The sequence below is a fragment of the Apium graveolens genome, chromosome 4, assembly GCF_009905375.1.
Source record: "Apium graveolens cultivar Ventura chromosome 4, ASM990537v1, whole genome shotgun sequence".
In the NCBI taxonomy this organism is placed as follows: domain Eukaryota; kingdom Viridiplantae; phylum Streptophyta; class Magnoliopsida; order Apiales; family Apiaceae; genus Apium; species Apium graveolens.
The window spans coordinates 206442637-206461237 of record NC_133650.1 but is presented as its reverse complement, the minus strand read 5'-3'; the positions used below and the strand labels follow the sequence as shown (position 1 = coordinate 206461237).

Below are 18601 nucleotides of genomic sequence, written 5' to 3'. Positions count from 1 at the left end.
TTTAACCCCACAAATTTTAGCAAAAACAATTGGCGCCGTCTGTGGGAAACTTGTAAATGATTACCTTACGTATCAACAATGGCAACCGACGATCGAAAAGAATCATCACATCAGGCCAACGGAGCTGATGCGAATGCTGAGATGGTAGCGACATTGAAGAAACTACAATCTGAGATGAACACCCTAAGGACGGAGAATGAGTCCTTAAGGAAGGAGGTGGCCTCGGCCAAATCCAAGACAAGGACAGCTTCAACCAGCCGAATGGTGCCAAGTGTTATTCGACGATTGAACATGGACGATGCGGAAGAGTGGGAGCAACACGACGCTGGAGAGAGGGATGTGATAATCACAGATCAAAATGGAAATGTGATTACAAATGACAAGGAAGCTGAACAACATGATGATGAAAAACGCTATGAGGACACAGAAGAGAGGGACACGAACAAGGAGAGGAGATGACATGAACATCGAAGGTCCAAGTCACGAAACTACATACCTGAGTCTGTACAAAAGGAGCTGCAAGAGGTGAGAAAATTGATTCAAAGAATTCCTGGAGTGTCCAAGCCTTTGGAAAAAGCAACCCCTATGAGTTACGCAAACTCACCATTTGTGGACAGCATAGCTTTGGTGGAGATTCCAAAGCGTTTCTCCGTTCCACAAATGAAACCCTACGATGGCTCTGCGGATCCTCAAGAGCACATTACTCAATATAAGTAAAGAATATTTACTGTTCCAATCACACAAGACTTAAGGGAGCCATGCATGTGTAAGGGCTTTGGGTCCACATTGACAGGTCCGGCCTTGTAGTGGTTTGTGGCTCTGCCCAACGGGAGTATCAAGACGTTTGCTGACCTGGTAGACACCTTCAACCTATAATTCGCCAGCAGTAGGGTGTTTGAGAAGATGACTAGTGATCTATATCGAATTGTACAAAGATATAGGGAGCTCACGATTACCAATTATAATGTCCCAACGGCTATTGAGGCGTTCAGGAGAGGCTTGGAAAGGGATTCGCCACTCTATGAGAAACTGACAAAGTACCCATGTAGAACAATGGATGATATTCAAGCCAAAGCAATGGAACAAGTGTGATTAGAGGAGGACAGACGTGATGAAGATGATAAGTATTACAGGCCTAGTCCTAAAATTAGTACGCCTAGGGTAAGAGACTACAAGCCTTACACAAGAACTACGATGGATGACTTTCGTGTCAACTCCACTCAAGAACGTGCTGATTGGAGGAAGGATCCCAATCTCCCACCCACATATGACAGCTATGGATTCAGCATAACACTAGCCACAATGATGAGGGAATTCACCAAACTGGGGGACATAGTAAAGTGGCCTCCAAAAAGCGACAAGTCTCGAGCAAACCCATACTCCAAATTGTGGTGTGACTTTCATGGAGACTACGGACATAGGGCATATGAATGTGTGGCTTTGAGAAAGGAGATTCAATTTCTCACCAAAAAGGGGTACTTGTCAGAGTTCATGATGGGGAACAAGAATGCAGCCGTCAGGAGAGAAAGGACACCAACAAGAAGGAAAGAAGCCCTATACGACAGCCACCACCACCACCACACACCAAAGTGATCAACTTCATTGCTGGAGGCTCTGAGGTTTGTGGAGAAACTTATCCGCAGGCCAAACGTGTGACAAGGGACAAGGGAGTACAAGTGGCACAAGTAAACACGTCTGACGACAACATCCCAACACTAACGTTCAACGAGATGGACAAGAAAACATGTGGTAGAACCGCAACAAGATAGTTTGGTCATCTCGCTCCTGATTGGCAACTGTTTCATCAAACGGATCCTTGTGGATAATGGAAGTGCAGCCAACATCATGATGCTGAGCACATTGAACCAAATGGACTTAGCAAAAAGTGACATGATCAAGAGCACCACAACTCTAGTAGGATTCAGTGGTGAAAAGAAGAGGACCATTGGTGAAATTACATTGCCCACTTATGCACAAGGCGTGAACCTGCTGGAGAAGTTCTTAATAATTGATGGCGATTTGACATACAACATCATCATAGGAAGGCCTTGGATACATGACTTGAAAGTTGTCCCTTCAACATATCACCAAGTTCTGAAGTTCCCAACATTATGGGGAGTCCAACAAATTCTAGGTGACCAATCTACAATAAGGGAGTGCTACAAGACGTGCATCAAACCGACAATACAACATGCTGACGTCAACATACCCATGGAAACAATGAAGAGATCAGAAAAGCTAGCTGAGGTCAGCTTGTCCACAGGGGATAAGAAAGTTTTAATTGGGGAAGATCTGTCTCCAAACATAGAGGCAAATCTTGTGGAATTCCTTATGACTAGTCTCGACACCTTTGCATGGGAACATGATAACATCACTGGCATCAGCCCTGATGTCATAACACACAAACTCAATGTCGACCCAAAACACCCTCCTGTGCAACAGAAAAGAAGAAAGTTTGGTGCTGAAAGGAACAAAATTATCAATGAAGAGGTCAACAGACTCTTGAAAGCTGGCATGATCAGAGAAGTGGACTACCCTGAATGGCTAGCAAATGTGGTGATTGTTCAGAAGAAAAATGGTAAGTGAAGAGAATGTGTTGATTATACAGATTTGAACAAAGCATGTCCAAAAGATCCATACCCATTACCTCACATTGAAATAATGTTGAACTCGACGGCTGGACACGAACTGCTCACGTTCTTGGATGCTTCCAGTGGATTCAATCAAATCTAAATGGACCCTTCAGATGCTGAGAAGACTGCCTTCACAACAGACAGAGGAATATATTGCTACTTGACCATGCTGTTTGGGTTACGCAACACGTCAGCAACATTCCAACGACTTGTCAATAAGATGTTCAAAAACCAGATAGGAAAAATGATAGAGGTGTACATTGATGACATGGTGGTCAAGTCTGAGAATGCAGAAAATCACGTTCGAGACCTATAAGAAGTGTTTGACATCTTGAGGGCGTTTAACATGAAGCTCAACCCAAGTAAATGTAACTTTGTAGTCTCCTCGGGAAAGTTCATGGGACACATGGTGACAAGAAGAGGAATATAAGCCAATCCAAGTCAAATTAATGCCATATTCGAATTGAAGAGCCCTACAAACATCAAGGAAGTACAAAAATTGACAGGTCGAGTGGCTGCACTCAACAGATTCATCTCAAGTTCCTCTGACAGATGTAGGCTATTTTATGACGTGTTGCGCAAGAACAAAGGCTTCGAGTGGACAGAGAAGCATAAATCTGCACTAGTGGAGCTAAAGAAGTACTTGACGACTCCCCCTTTGCTGGCCAAACCCAATCAAGGTGAAGACTTGTATGTTTACTTGTCAGTCACCGAGCATGCTATGAGTGGAGTACTAGTCAAGACACAAGACGGCGGTCAACACCCAATCTACTATATCAACAAGAGTCTAGTGGATGCTGAGACCAGGTACACATCCCTTGAAAAATTAGTACTTACTTTAGCAATGAACTCTACCAAATTAAGGCATTATTTCGAGTCACACAAAATACATGTCATGACAAATTTTCCTTTGAGAATGGCGTGAGTTAACCCGAGTTGACGGGAAGAATGAGCAAGTGGACTATACGGTTGAGCACCTTCGACATCTGCTACTAACCCAGAACAACCATTAAATCTCAGGCAATAGCTGATTTTATGGCTGACTTTAGTCGTAATCAACTATCACAAGCAGAGGAAGAATTAAAGCTGAAAGGCATATGTAATAGCCTATTTGTTTATTCGAGGATTTAACTCAACTCAACTAAGGATGTAACAAGTAAATAGTGGTTCTATCGTCAGAAAGATCTCTCAAAGTAACATATGTCAAAGGATTAAGTAACATTGTTCTTCTACAGTCTTGAGGACTTAATTCACTGGAAGAAGCTCAAGAAATTGATCAAGCCTCAGTGATATAAATCAAGATTGTGGATTTAATCAAGTGACAGAGATCTCGTCAGGGTATCAATTAATTACAGGGATTTAATCTGAAGAAAATCAAGACATGAAGAAACATCACAGATGTTAGTCATTCATGAACCAGACAGTACATCGAGTGTCAATATTGAAGTGGTGAAATGGATTCATAAGTTTCAGTGATTTTCAGAAGATTGTCAGAAGAGTGGTTGTTGTTCAAGATTAGTATTAATTCTCTATTAATTAATTAAGTCATATAATTTAATTAAGAAAATAAATTAAATCTGCAAAGATTAATTTATTGATTAATTAAATTAATTGGTTAATTAATTTTGAATTAATGTTATGCATTTTTCAGAAATGATTTTGAATTAATATTCAAAATTAAATCAGCAAGACAATTATTTGAACTGGTATGACAATTGGATTGTCATACCGAAAGTCTTTCCAAGTCTTTTTAGATTGTCTTGCCGATAGTTCTACCAGTTCAATCAATAGTCCTACCGAAAGTTCTACCAGTTCAATCAATAGTCCTACCGAAAGTTCTACCAGCTAAAAGGATTGTCTTGCTGAGCTAAAAGGATTGTCTTGCCAATTAAATCAAGGTTTGATTTAATATAAAAGAACAGAGACTGAAGAACAGAACAGATCATTGAATATCAAACACAAACTGAAGAACACAAAACAACAGAGAACTTATTGCAAATTCTCAGGACATTAATTTCTAGTATTTATTGTTAAATCTAAACCACTAGAAATCCTTTTCTTGTTCTTGTGTAACTATCTAGCGGATCAAAATCCCTAGAACTTAATCTCAAATTGCTTTTAGCATTTGATCCTTTTTATTTCAAAAATAGAAAAAGTTCATGTCGAATTTATTCTAGATTTGGAATAATTTATTTGAGATTAATCCCTTGTAAACGATACCGTTGTTATAACACCTTTCAAGTTTAATAAGAGTTTTATTTAACTTGAATTTTGTTTCACTTTTTTATTCCGCATTTTATTCGATTAAACGGTATAGTTTGTATTCAACCCCCCTTCTACAAACATAATGAGACCTAACAATTGGTATCAGAGCCTTCTGATTAACGGACAAATCAAGATCCTAGACTTTTGTGATTCTTCCACTCCTTGAATTTTTATTTACTCAAAAATTCATAATCACTACACAAAAAGTTGGAACCGTTAAAATTCCACTATTCGATAAAGAAAATTATGTTATGTGGAAGAAGAAGATGCTATTGTTTTTACAAGTTGCAAATCCCAAATATCTGGAAGTGTTAAAGAAGGGTCCAAAAATTCTGATGGCTATTGAACCAGAGGTAATAGAAAATGATGTTGTGATTACCAAAGCTAGAACCTATGTAAAGAATCCTGAGGAGTTTTCTCCTGCTGAAAAAGAAGAAGCCTCCTTGGATGCTAGCCTTAAATTAATTTTAGTTGATTCCCTTGATCCCTTGATGAATAGACATGTGATGAACTGTAAATATTCCAAACACATCTGGGAAACTATTGAGGTGATTAATGAAGGCACATAGGAAGTTAGGGAGAACAAATTAGAGATCCTAACCTCTGAGTATGAACATTTTAAATCCAATCCAGGAGAAGGAATCACTGAAGTGTTTGAGAGGTACAATGCATTGATCAACAACCTGAACATAAATGGTAAATATTATTCAATCAGGGAGGTCAACAAAAAGTTCCTTTTAACACTGCCAACTCATCTCGAACATAGAATCACTGCCATAAGAGAAGCAAGAGATCTGAGTGAGATTTCTTTGGAAAGGCTCTATGGTGTGTTAAAAACCTATGAGTTGGAGTAGATTCAGCAGAAGGAAGTCTACGGGAAAGGAAGAGTGGTCAGCACGTCTACTGCTCTAGTAGCGAAGAACAACAACGACAACCACAACAACAACAATCTCAACAGTCAGAGAGAATGGTACAGTCTTCCAAGGCTGAAGAAAATGTGATAGTAGCAGAATTTGATCCTCCTACTACAAATCAATCAGGAGATGATTTTTACTCCTTGGAAGAACTGAAGCAATTGGAAGATGAGTCAATGGCCCTGATTGTCAAGAGATTCTCCAATGTCAGATTCAAGAGGAATCCCAAGTTCAAGTACAAGTCCAACTACAACAGATTCCAGAAAGGTGGATCTTCATCCTCTAACACCAGTAGTGGTGGATACAAAATAGGGATGGTTGATCGAAGCACCATTCGATGCTTTAACTGCAATGAGTTGGGACACTTTGCCATAGAATGCAGGAAGCCAAAACAAGTTAGGAAGAACTCTTATAATTCTAATCAGAAGAGTAAATCTGAAAGGGCTTACCTGGCAAAGGGAAGAAGCTGGGATGATACTGACAGTGAAGATGAAGAAGTTGGGAATCTTGCTCTTATGGCTAGTGATGCAAACACCTCATCGTCAAGAAAAGAGGTAAAATTAACTGATGCTGAATTAGTCTATCATCTAGGAGGCTCCTTAGATTGTGCTCGTCGTGATAATGAAATGTTAACTCAACAAATCAAAGACCTTGAGAAAGAGGTCAATGAATTAAGACTTGTGCACATTAATCAAGATAAATTAAAAGAACAAGTATCTTTTCTAGAGAATAGAGTTGACTGTTATAGACAACTCAAAACTATTCTCAAAGATAAGATCACCGGTCTTGAGACTAAGGTCAAGGCTTACTTTAATTCTTGCTCTAAGGCTAAAGAGTTCTACAATAAGCAAGCTATTAATCAAACATCTGGAGTAGGTTATGATTATAATGTTGCTATTGGAGAATTAGGCATAAACTCCCCTCCTCATGTCTGTGCTAAAGGTAGGGAAGTACCACATGTGCTTAAGGGTGTTGATGAACCCCTCTATAAAGAATCAATTGCTGAACCATTTGATGAGACCTCATTTATTTTTCAAGAAGAAATCCGTGCTGAAGATCTTGCTAATGAGAAAGTTGTTTCCAAGTCAAGTGTGTCAAAGGTTCCAGTCAAAGTTGTGAAAGCAACTGAGACTAACTCAGACACACATGAGTTGGATAACAAAAATGCCATGTCTACCATGCATAAGTTGCCTATTGTTAATCCCTCTCATAAAGCATGTGGTGTTCCTGATTGTATGTCTTGTGCTTTTAATTTGATGTATGCTTATTTTAATGGTAAGCATGTTTCTAATGATAAGACTACTCCTCGTCAGCATGTGAATAATAGGAAGCATGATAGGTCTAAGACTTCTAGTCCTCCTAAAGCTAGAAAGGAGACATTTGTGCTTAAGCATAAACAGAAATTTGTCAAGGCTGTTTACAAGGTCAAATGTCCAGTCATTGAGAAAGTTGAGAACATTAAAGTTAAGAATGTTGTTTTGCCTGATAAAGGCCAATTTTACAAGTATGCCGGACCCAACCAAGCTTGGGTTCCGAAGGTCTAATCCATTTGTATTGCAGGGCATTAAATAGGTGCAACCGGTAGTGTGGATTCTTGACAGCGGATCGTCAAGATATATGACCGGAGATAGAGCCCTACTATCAAATGTGGTTGAGAAAGCTGGCCCAGTGGTTACCTTTGGAGATAACAGCAAAGGTCTGACTGAGGGATATGGTTGTTTGTAAGCTGGTAATGTTATCATTGAAAATGTGTATGTTGTGCAAGGACTTGAACACAATCTGCTTAGTGTTAGTCAGTTCTGTGACAACGGCTACAATGTTTTATTCGACAAGCTGAAGTGTCAGATTCTGCACAAGAAAAGTGAAAAACCCTCCTTGATGGGAATCCGGAAAGGAAGTCTGTTCGTAGCTGACATGAACTCTGGAAGCAATCTTGAAGTCAATTGTTTCTATGCAAAGGCATCGTCATATGAGAGTTGGCTATGGCACAAGAGACTTTCTCATCTCAATTTCAAAACAATGAATTCTCTTGTCAAAAGAGAATTGGTCAGAGGTCTACCTCAGCTGGAATTCTCCCCAGAAGGACTGTGTGAGGCTTGCCAGAAAGGAAAGTCAAAGAAAGCAAGTCACAGAGGCACTGACACATCCTCCATAACTGGTGTTCTGTAATTATTGCACATGGATTTATTTGGACCAGTTAATGTTCTTTCGATGTCAAAGAAGTGTTACTGTCTTGTGATAGTTGATGACTATTCCTAGTATATGTGGGTTTTATTCCTTCACTCTAAGGATGAAACACCACAAGTTATGATTGATCATATCAAGTTGATCGAGTTAGATTCCAATGTCCCTGTTAGAGCAATAAGGTCAGATAATGGAACAGAATTCAAGAATTCACTTCTCAATGGATTCTGTACAGACAAAGGGATTACCTGATAATTTTCAGCTCCTAGAACCCCTCAGCAAAATGAAGTGGTAGAAAGGAAGAATCGTACATTGATTGAAGCTACAAGAACTATGTTAAGTGAATCAGGTCTTCCAATGTACTTTTGGGCTGAAGCTGTCAATACTGCATGTTATACTCAGAATCGAACTCTAATCAACAAAGACTTCATGAAGACTCCTTATGAGATAATGAATGAACAGAAATCTTCTATCAAATACTTTCATGTATTTGGTGCCAGATGCTTCGTGCTCAAGGATGGAGATGATCGGCGTGGTAAATTCGAGGCAAAAACATATGAGGGTATTTTTGTTGGATATGGAAGAAGATCATACAGGGTGTATATCATTGATTAACACAAAGTAACTGAAAGTGTCAATGTTATATTTGATGACACTAAACACCCTAGTATCCAAACTGAAGATCCTTCTGAGAAACTGAAGTTTGATGATATGTCAAATTCAGAATCAGAACATGATCAAGAACCTGAGGTTGTTGCTGGTGAAGAACCTATTAATCATGATGATACTCAAGGTAATGGTGATGGAAACATTGGCAACAATGGACATACCACTGCTACTGACGAAGAAAAATCAAGTCAACCTGACAACAACTCGGGGGGAGATGCTGAAGGAACAACTAGTAGGACACAACATCCCAATAAATTTCAAGGCGAATCATCAAGATCAAATCTTCCAAGACAGACTGTCTGGAATAAAGCTCATCCTTTTGAGTTGATTATTGGTGATCCAGATGTTGGAGTCAGAACTAGATGGGCTACTCAAAATGAATGTCTGTTCTCAGGATTTCTTTCTGAGATGGAACCTAAGAAGATTGAAGAAGCACTGACTGATCCAGATTAGGTGATTGCTATGCAAGATGAACTCAATCAGTTTGAACATCAACAAGTCTGGAAACTGGTACCTAGACCTACACACAAGAAAACTGTTGGTACTCGGTGGGTATTCAGGAATAAACTAGATGAAGATGGTGTGGTTACAAGAAACAAAGCAAGACTGGTAGCTAAAGGGTATTCTCAAGCTGAAGGCATTGATTATGATGAAACCTATGCTCCAGTGGCTAGACTAGAGGCCATCGGGATATTTATGGCATTCGCAGCATTCTCAAACTTTAAAGTTTATCAAATGGATGTCAAGAGTGCCTTTTTGAATGGAAAGCTGGATGAAGAGGTGTATGTAGAGCAACCTCCTGGTTTTAAAGATCCAGATCATTTGGATTTTGTCTCATTTCTTTTCAAGGCTATCTATGGTCTCAAACAGTCTCCGAGAAAATGGTATGACACTCTCTCTGAATTTCTTATTGAGAATAGCTTTATTAGAGGTGTCATAGACAAAACTCTCTTTTCTAAAAAGTATAAGAATGATACTATATTAGTCCCAGTCTATGTGGATGATATAATATTTGGGTCTACTAATGATAATCTCTGTAAGAGATTTGCTAAGTTAATGTATAGCAAATTTGAAATGAGCATGATGGGAGAGCTGAAGTTCTTTCTTGGATTACAAGTAAATCAAAGGTTAGATGGAACTTTTATTTGTCAATCCAAGTATCTCAAGGAACTCCTCAAAAAGTACAATCTAGAGGATTCTGCATCAGCAAGGACTCCATCAACTACAGCTGTCAAGCTTGGACCATGTGAAAACTCCATTAAGGTAGATGTCACAAGCTACAGAGGTATTATTGGCTCGTTACTCTATCTTACTGCAAGTAGACCAGATATTATGTATGATACATACTTATGTGCAAGGTTCCAAGCGGATCCTAGAGATATTCATCTCGTTGCTGTTAAACGAATCTTGAGATATCTTAAGGGAACACCAAATCTAGGTATTTGGTACCCTAAAGAATCTGGCTTTAACCTTGTTGGATATACAGATTCAGATTACGTAGGAAGTGTTGTTGATAGTAAAAGCACCTCAGGGAGTTGTCAATTCCTAGGTAGCAGACTAGTCTCATGGTACAGCAAGAAACAGCAAACAGTTTCCAATTCAACCACCGAGGCTGAATATATTGCTGCTGGAAGGTGCAAATTTATTTTATCATATTTTCCATAATTCTTGCTTATTTCTATGTAAGTTTTATTATCTTATCTTCTTTATTTATTCTACTTGTTAATTTTAATATCTCAGAATATTTTATTTTCTCTAAAAATATTTTTCTATGAATTTTATTTGCTAAAATTCAACAGAAATCTATTTTTGAAATAAAATATAATTGCTTCTGAAATATTATTATTTTTGTAAATATATTCTGTAACTATAAGTGTATATTCTGTTTATAATTATTTTATTACTGCAATGACAATCGGCAAGACAATTAAAATTGTCTTGCTGAAAGTCATTTCAGTATATATGTATATGTGTTTAATTTTATTTTATTTTCAGTTTAATTTTATACTGGCAAGACAATCGGTATGACTATCAATAGTCTTGCCAGTAATAAAATTTATATCAGATATATTTCTTTTTATTTTGTACTAGAATGACAATAGGTATGACTATCGATTATCTTTCTAGTTTATTCTGTTATAATTCATGTATTTTATACTGGTATGACAATCAGTATGACTATCAGATTGTCATACCAGTTATATTTTTCTTTTTTAATAATTCCAATCGTTTGCATGGTATGACAATCAGGAAGACAATCGGTATGACTATCCTCGATTGTCATACCAGTTGTCCTACTTATTGTTTTTTTGTTTTGTAATTGTATTAAGTTCTAAAGTCATATCAACAGCCTAGTTTCTCTCTCTCTTTTCGATCAAATCGCCATTGTTATCTTATTGCTCGAGTTTTTACTCAGCAAACCAAACCTCACTTCTGATATATATACACACGTATATACATACAGGAGTGCTGCCAAATTTTTTTTAAAAAAACTATTTCACTTCGTTTTTTTTTCTTCTCTTCAAAATCAGTTTTTGTTTGTTTTTGGGTATTTTTATTTAATTTTGTTTTGTGCCTTGTGCGTTTTTCAGATCTAATATTGTGAGTTAAGAACATTAACGAGATACATTACTTTCTAAATTTTTCGGATATAATTGATTTAATTCGAATTATTAATTTTTTTAATTCGAATTTTCTTAATATTATTCTTAAAATTCTGAAAGTGTGTGTTTTATTATATTTTTAATGGCTCTCAATTTCCAAATTATCTCGCATAATCATGTTGGTTATTTTAATCCAGAAAAATGTGATGTGGAAAAATTTAAGCCGTGGATTAGATTTTTAAATGACCATTCGATTGTTAGCTCTGCTATTAAATCAAATGTGCTATTAAATGTCAATCTGCTTAGACTGATTTGCACAACCTCTACTGTGGCCGATGATTCAAAATCTTTTTCATTCACCGTGGCAAACACACAGTATGTAGTTGATGAAATAGTTATCAATCGAGCGTTAAATTTTCCAATGGACAATTTCTGTAATTTACCCTCTGAAAATGAGATTTCAAATTTTTTTCATGCCATTCACTATCAGGGGGTGATTAATTTAACCAAGCTTTCTAAATCCAATTTGGTTTTTGAATGGGACATTTTCTTTGATACACTTTCCAAAGTGTTTGCAAACTGCACTAAATCCAACTTTCACAACATCACTTCCACTCTGCAGTATATTGGTCTTGCGGTTGTTTTCAATCAAAGGATCAATTTTGGCAAACTACTTTTACCCATTCTTCTGAGACGTCTCACTACAGCTTTACGTGATCATTCTACAAATCGTAGGGTTTCTTGCTATTACGCTTGCTTTCTCATGCTTATAGCAGAACATCTTCTCATACCTGAGCATAAGGCTCTTTTTGCTAACTCATCAGTATCTGAACCCCCTCCCGTAAGCAAAAAGATTTACACACGTCAAGACACAACCTTCAAATTCATGCAAGTTCTAGTACTTGTATCTGCTTTCATGGCCACTTTCATTCCTTTACCAATTTCCAATCTTCCCGGTCATGAACGGCAACCTCAACCTCCAGTGGTTCAAGCCACCCAGGCTCAAACATCAGATGCTCTTCCACTGCAGGTAATAATTCCTCACTCTCACACCATTCCTACTTCTGTTGAAAGACCCCCAGTGGTTGATAGGGCTGACCATGAAGTTGTAGAATCGCAGCTTCAATCCCAGGTCATAGAGCCAAACACAGAGTCACAATCTATCTCAACCTCTCCCCCACTGTCTAAAATATTACCGAGAAGGTTAGTAGGAAGTAGTATGTTGTTGTATGTGAATGAACCCTCAGCTCTGCCTCCTCCCAAGAAAAGAAGAACATTTACTGAGGCATCTGAAAGCCCATCCTTGTCCTCCCAACAGGACATGGACTTTGATATGGCCAGTGAACAGTTACTAGAGACATTCTCCTCCCAATGAATCTATTGAAATTTGTCATAGGGCCATGGTATCTTGTACTGAGTCAAGCACACTTCCATTACTCACAATGGAAGCATACAGACCAATAGATAATACTCAGGACACAGAGCGAGGAGTGCACATTGAGTCGGTTACAGTGCCTGCCATAGTTACGGTAGAAGAGCAGTCACATGCTTCTGAGGGAAAATCTTACTCTCAGCCACCTTTAATAGAGTCATTTTCTCCCCTCCCAAATCAAACACCTCTGGCTCCCTCACGGGATTCTCCACTCGCAGATTTATCTGGAGAAAGTAGAGGGCAACTCAGTCAATCTATCCCTGAAGCAATTCAGACATCTATTTCACATGAAAAGATAGGTTTGACTGAGGATCGGGACTCGCGAATTTCCATTGCACCACCACTGACCTCTCTTGAAGAGGCTAGGGTGATTTCAATTACAGGTATAGAAGATCAGCAACAGGAAGGCTCATCACGAGCAATTATATTGAGAGATACACAAGCACGTGAGTTGAGTGAACCAAACACAAGAGATATTCAGGTGAGCGCACACACAGACACAAACACTGAAAACCTGTTAGCTCAAATTGCTGCTCTAAAAGAATAACTTGCAAAAAGTCAGGCTGAGGCTCAAACATTCAAAGCACAAGTGGTGGAACGGTCTTCTTCTTCCACCTCTGTCAACAATCAGCTGGCATTCATTAGAAATGATATCTCAGCTTTGAAGTCCACTGTTGTACCAAAGCTTAACTCAATTCAGGCATCTCCAACTTTATCAGCTGAAGACATTTAAAACTTTTGTTCTCTCCATACAAGAATGACTTCTCTTGAAGACTTTATTGAAATGAATCATTTACTGGACTCCTCCAGATTTCTGAAGATAGAGACGGGCATGGAACATCTCAATGAAGGGATGAAGCACTTGTATTTCATGATAAAAAATTCTCACTGCCCTAATGAAGAACAAAGGACTTTCTTTGAAGGGCCGTCTGGTGGAGGCTCAGGCTCTGGAGGTAATGGAGGTCAGGGAGGGTCTAGAGGAAAATCTGTAGAGGATTCCTCAACTAAGGGGGAGAAGCAAGGGAAAAGTGGAAAGGGAAAAGAAAAAGATTCTTCTGTTGGAGACACAAGGAAGGTTGATGATGTCTACTATAGTGGAGAACGGGATGACTTTGATATTTTTGACATTCCCACTGAACCAGTCTTGGAAGATAAAGATGGTTTCTTTGAAGCTGAGGAGGAAAGTGATTTTGGAGAATGGGAGGAGGAAGCTCAAGTGGATCCTGTTTTTGAGAAAGAGTTCCAGCAGCAGCAGTCAGAGTTGAAAAGAAAAGAAGCCGAACTTAAAAAGATATCCCAGATCATTGACATGAGAAAAGACATTCAACGAACAGAAACTCTTGAAAAGCAACGTCTTCATGACATTAAAGCTAAAGAAAGGAGAAAAAATTTCAAACTGAAGATTGGTGAAAAATGGGATGAAGCTAGGAGAGTACTTGATATGCCTCAGCTGAGCACAAACAATGATAGGCAGTTTCTATATCTTCTTGACAAGCTGGAAATCTCTAATCCAAACAATGACGTGTACATGAATGCTATCAAGACTGAAGTCTCAAGGATCACAGCTGCCTTTGACAGATCTCTAAATGAAATGAGCATATTTTTATATTGTCAGAGTGAAGGATCTTTCAAGGTATCACTTCATCTATTTGAGAATCGTTCTTTATCAGAGATTTGGGTTCTTCTCAACAAAGTCAAAAGAAGCTCAGAATTGAATGAAGTTCTTCGAGAAAGGCTCAAAGAGTTTGCCAGCAGGGCTAGTCCTCAAGTGGTCAACAATCCTCATCAGATAAGATTCTTTAAGTCTGACTGTCTTCAAAACTGCCATCTCGATGCACAATCTCTTAAAGACTACTCTGTTTAGCATCTTGTCTGGATGGAACATCACTTAAGGACTGTCGGATACTCATCCATGTTAAAAACTCAAGCTGCTGATCTGATTCAAGCTTTTTGTGAAAAGAATATTAAAAGGTACAATCAGTTCAAGAATAAGCTAAAGTCAGTTAGAGTTCAACCAGTCAGACCAGCCAGCTTCACTTCAGAAAATGATCGTGTCTTTGATAAGGAGTTGCTTCAAGATTTGGAAGAAGGTGAATTCTGAAGGGAAGACAACTAAATTCAATTAGCTCAAAACTTAATGTAATATGCTTAGAGCTTTATGAATCAAGATAGACAAATGTAGTCATATGTTCAGTCTAGAGGAACATCTATCTTGTATTCACTTGTTAATTTCTTTTGGAATATGGAAAATGTTAAATATAATCCAGAACTTTTCTGCTATTTACTTTACATTTCTGTTTATATCTTTTTCTTATTTGTTAGTTGAGTTATACTTTAGGTATTTTTTATTATTGTCTAACAAACACATAGAGGGAGATTGAAAAGCATATGTAATAGCCTATTTGTTTATTCAAGGATTTAACTCAACTCAACTAAGGATGTAACAAGTAAATAGTTGTTCTATCGTCAGAAAGATCTCTCAAAGTAACATATGTCAAAGGATTAAGTAACATTATTCATCTAAAGTCTTGAGGACTTAATTCACTGGAAGAAGCTCAAGAAATTGATCAAGCCTCAGTGATATAAATCAAGATTGTGGATTTAATCAAGTGACAGAGATCTCGTCAGGGTATCAATTAATTACAGGGATTTAATCTGAAGAAAATCAAGACATGAAGAAACATCACAGATGTTAGTCATTCATGAACCAGACAGTACATCGAGTGTCAACATTGAAGTGGTGAAATGGATTCATAAGTTTCAGTGATTTTCAGAAGATTGTCAGAAGAGTGGTTGATGTTCAAGATTAGTATTAATTCTCTATTAATTAATTAAGTCATATAATTTAATTAAGAAAATAAATTAAATCTGCAAAGATTAATTTATTAATTAATTGAATTAATTGGTTAATTAATTCTGAATTAATATTATGCATTTTTCAGAAATGATTTTGAATTAATATTCAAAATTAAATCAGTAAGACAAATATTTGAACTGGTATGACAATTGGATTGTCATACCGAAAGTCTTTCCAAGTCTTTTTAGATTGTCTTGTCGATAGTTCTACCAGTTCAATCAATAGTCCTACCAAAAGTTCTACCAGTTCAATCAATAGTCCTACCGAAAGTTCTACAAGCTAAAAGGATTGTCTTGCTGAGCTAAAAGCATTGTCTTGCCAATTAAATCAAGGTTTGATTTAATATAAAAGAACAGAGACTGAAGAACAGAACAGAGCATTGAATATCAAACACAAACTGAAGAACACACAACAACAGAGAACTTATTACAAATTCTCAGGACATTAATTTCTAGTATTTATTGTTAAATCTAAACCACTAGATCCTTTTCTTATTCTTGTGTAACTATCTAGCGGATCAAAATCCCTAGAACTTAATCTCAAATTGTTTTTAGCATTTGATCCTTTTTATTTCAAAAATAGAAAAAGTTCATGTCGAATTTATTCTAGATTTGGAATAATTTATTTGAGATTAATCCCTTGTAAATGATACCGTTGTTGTAACACCTTTCAAGTTTAATAATAGTTTTATTTAACTTGAATTTTGTTTCACTTTTTTATTTCGCATTTTATTCGATTAAACGGTATAGTTTCTATTCAACCCCCCTTCTACAAACATATTGAGACCTAACAGAAGCACATGGTGGCATAGACAGAAGTTAAACTATGGACATTGTACACCGATGGAGCATCTAATGTGAATGGGACAGGTTTGGGTCTTTTACCAAAATCGCCACAGGGGGATATGATGGTGTATTCAGTATGTTGTGAATTCAAAGCCACTAATAATGAGGCTGAATATGAAGCCTTGATAATGGGGCTAACGACTGCTAGAGACTTGGACGTCAAGCACATTAACGTCAACTGTGACTTACTACTAATTGTCAATCATGTCAATGGATCATAGGAAGCAAAAGACGCCAAGATGATCGTTTACCTCAACATTGTTAAGGGACTTTCACACTCCTTTGAATCCTTTCACATACAGCAAATACTTTGAGAGGACAACACACAAGCAGATGCTCTTACTGGATTAGGAGCTATTTTCAAAGGATACAACATTGCCAACATTCCAACATTGCACATATTGAAGCCAGCCAAGGAAAGATTTGAAGAAGAAATAAAGGTGTTCTCTACAGAAGTCACCACAGATCAAGATGAGTGGCTAAAAATGTACGAAAACTATCTCCGACATGGCATTCAGCCTGATAATAGCAATGAGGCTAGGACACTTAGAATGAAAGACTTTCTTTTTACCATGGTTGATGATGTACTATTCAAGAAATCGGCTTCAGGCGTGTTGCAAAGATGCCTCAAAAAAGCTGAGATCGACATGGTGCTACGAGAAGTGCATGAAGATGAGTGTGGAAATCACACCAATGAGAGAAACCTATCTCTGAAACTGCTGTGCATGGGATACTATTGGCCTACAATGAGACAAGATGCCTTGGACTATGTCAGAAAGTGTGACGCGTGTCAAAGACACGCACCTGTCATCCATCAGCCATCAGAATTGCTGCACCCACCATTGCTGTCATGGCCATTCATGAAGTGGGGAATGGACATTATGGGGAAACTGCCACCAGCACCAGGTCAAAAAGTATTTATGTTGGCAATGACTGACTACTTCTCCAAATGGATTGAAGTAGAAGCCTTCAAGCAGGTTACGTCTAAAGAAGTAATATCATTCATACAAAGGAACATCTTGTACAAGTTTGGTGTACCATATGAGATAGTTTGTGACAATGGCTCACAATTCATTAGTGACAAGACATAAGCCTTTTGCAAGAAATGGAACATAAGATTGGTTAAGTTGACACCTCGTTACCCACAAGCAAATGGACAGGCTGAATCAAGCAACAAGGTGGTCATCAATAATCTAAAGAGAAGATTGACAGGATGTAAAGGCAAATGGGCTGAAGAATTGCCTTGGGTATTATGGTCAGACAGGATGACACCCAAGGTGTCTACAGGACAGACACCATGTAAGTGTAGGTGCCCTAGAGGAAATACATTTTTCTTTTAAACCTTTATGTTAGTTGATCATTCAATAAATATATTTATTATGACCTTAATTACTGCGATATTTTGTTAGCATAATAAATATCCTTAGAATCATGATACACATTGTATAGTTTAAGTACATGACTTGAACTTGATATTATATAATATATCATATTCTTAAAGACCCTAGTCGAGTATTATTATATAGGACAATAATAATACATAGATAGACTAGTATGTTGTTTGACAAGATTACCACATCTCATTAGTTATAAGTATGGGGATCTTAAAGTCAATATATGGGTACATGTAAGAGTACATGGTACTGGACAGACCCATAGTGAGATTTTTCATGTTTAATAAAGTCATAAGAAAGACTCACAGTGATAATGGTGTAATGATCCTTTGACTTGAGATCATTATATTTCTATACGAGGATTAATATATTTTGACTATATTAAAAGTTATCTTTGATCGGGTGATGATAAAAGTGGACATCGGGTATATCATGAGTCATATGAGAAATATGAATGATAGATAAAGGATTTAACCCTTCTATAATTAGGAGAGATATTATTGGCCTCTTGATTGAGTGAGATTATAAAAAGCATGGCCATGCTCAAATAATGATTTGTCTTTATAGTCTACTCATGGATCAAGTAAACCCGGATTAAATGTTGAAGAGGATGACTAAATACATGCCTCGAGTTCAATCTATAATATGTATGGTTAAAGGGATTATACTACACAAAAATATTAATCACGAAAGGTTTTCTTGAATCACGATTTAATTATTGTTTAATTGGGTAGCAATAATGTATTACTAGATACCGCTCATTGTTTATAATTTTATTAGAGAATAAAATTATTGCCAATTAAAT

General features: G+C 37.4%; 1 protein-coding gene across 1 annotated transcript; it reads left to right on the top strand.

The window, feature by feature from the left end:
- The first annotated feature begins 1869 nt into the window (after nt 1–1869).
- On the top strand, nt 1870–2586 carry LOC141719326 (uncharacterized). The gene has a single exon (XM_074521696.1). The coding sequence runs from the start codon at nt 1870–1872 to the stop codon at nt 2584–2586; it is 717 nt and encodes a 238-aa protein (XP_074377797.1).
- The last annotated feature ends 16015 nt before the right edge of the window (nt 2587–18601 follow it).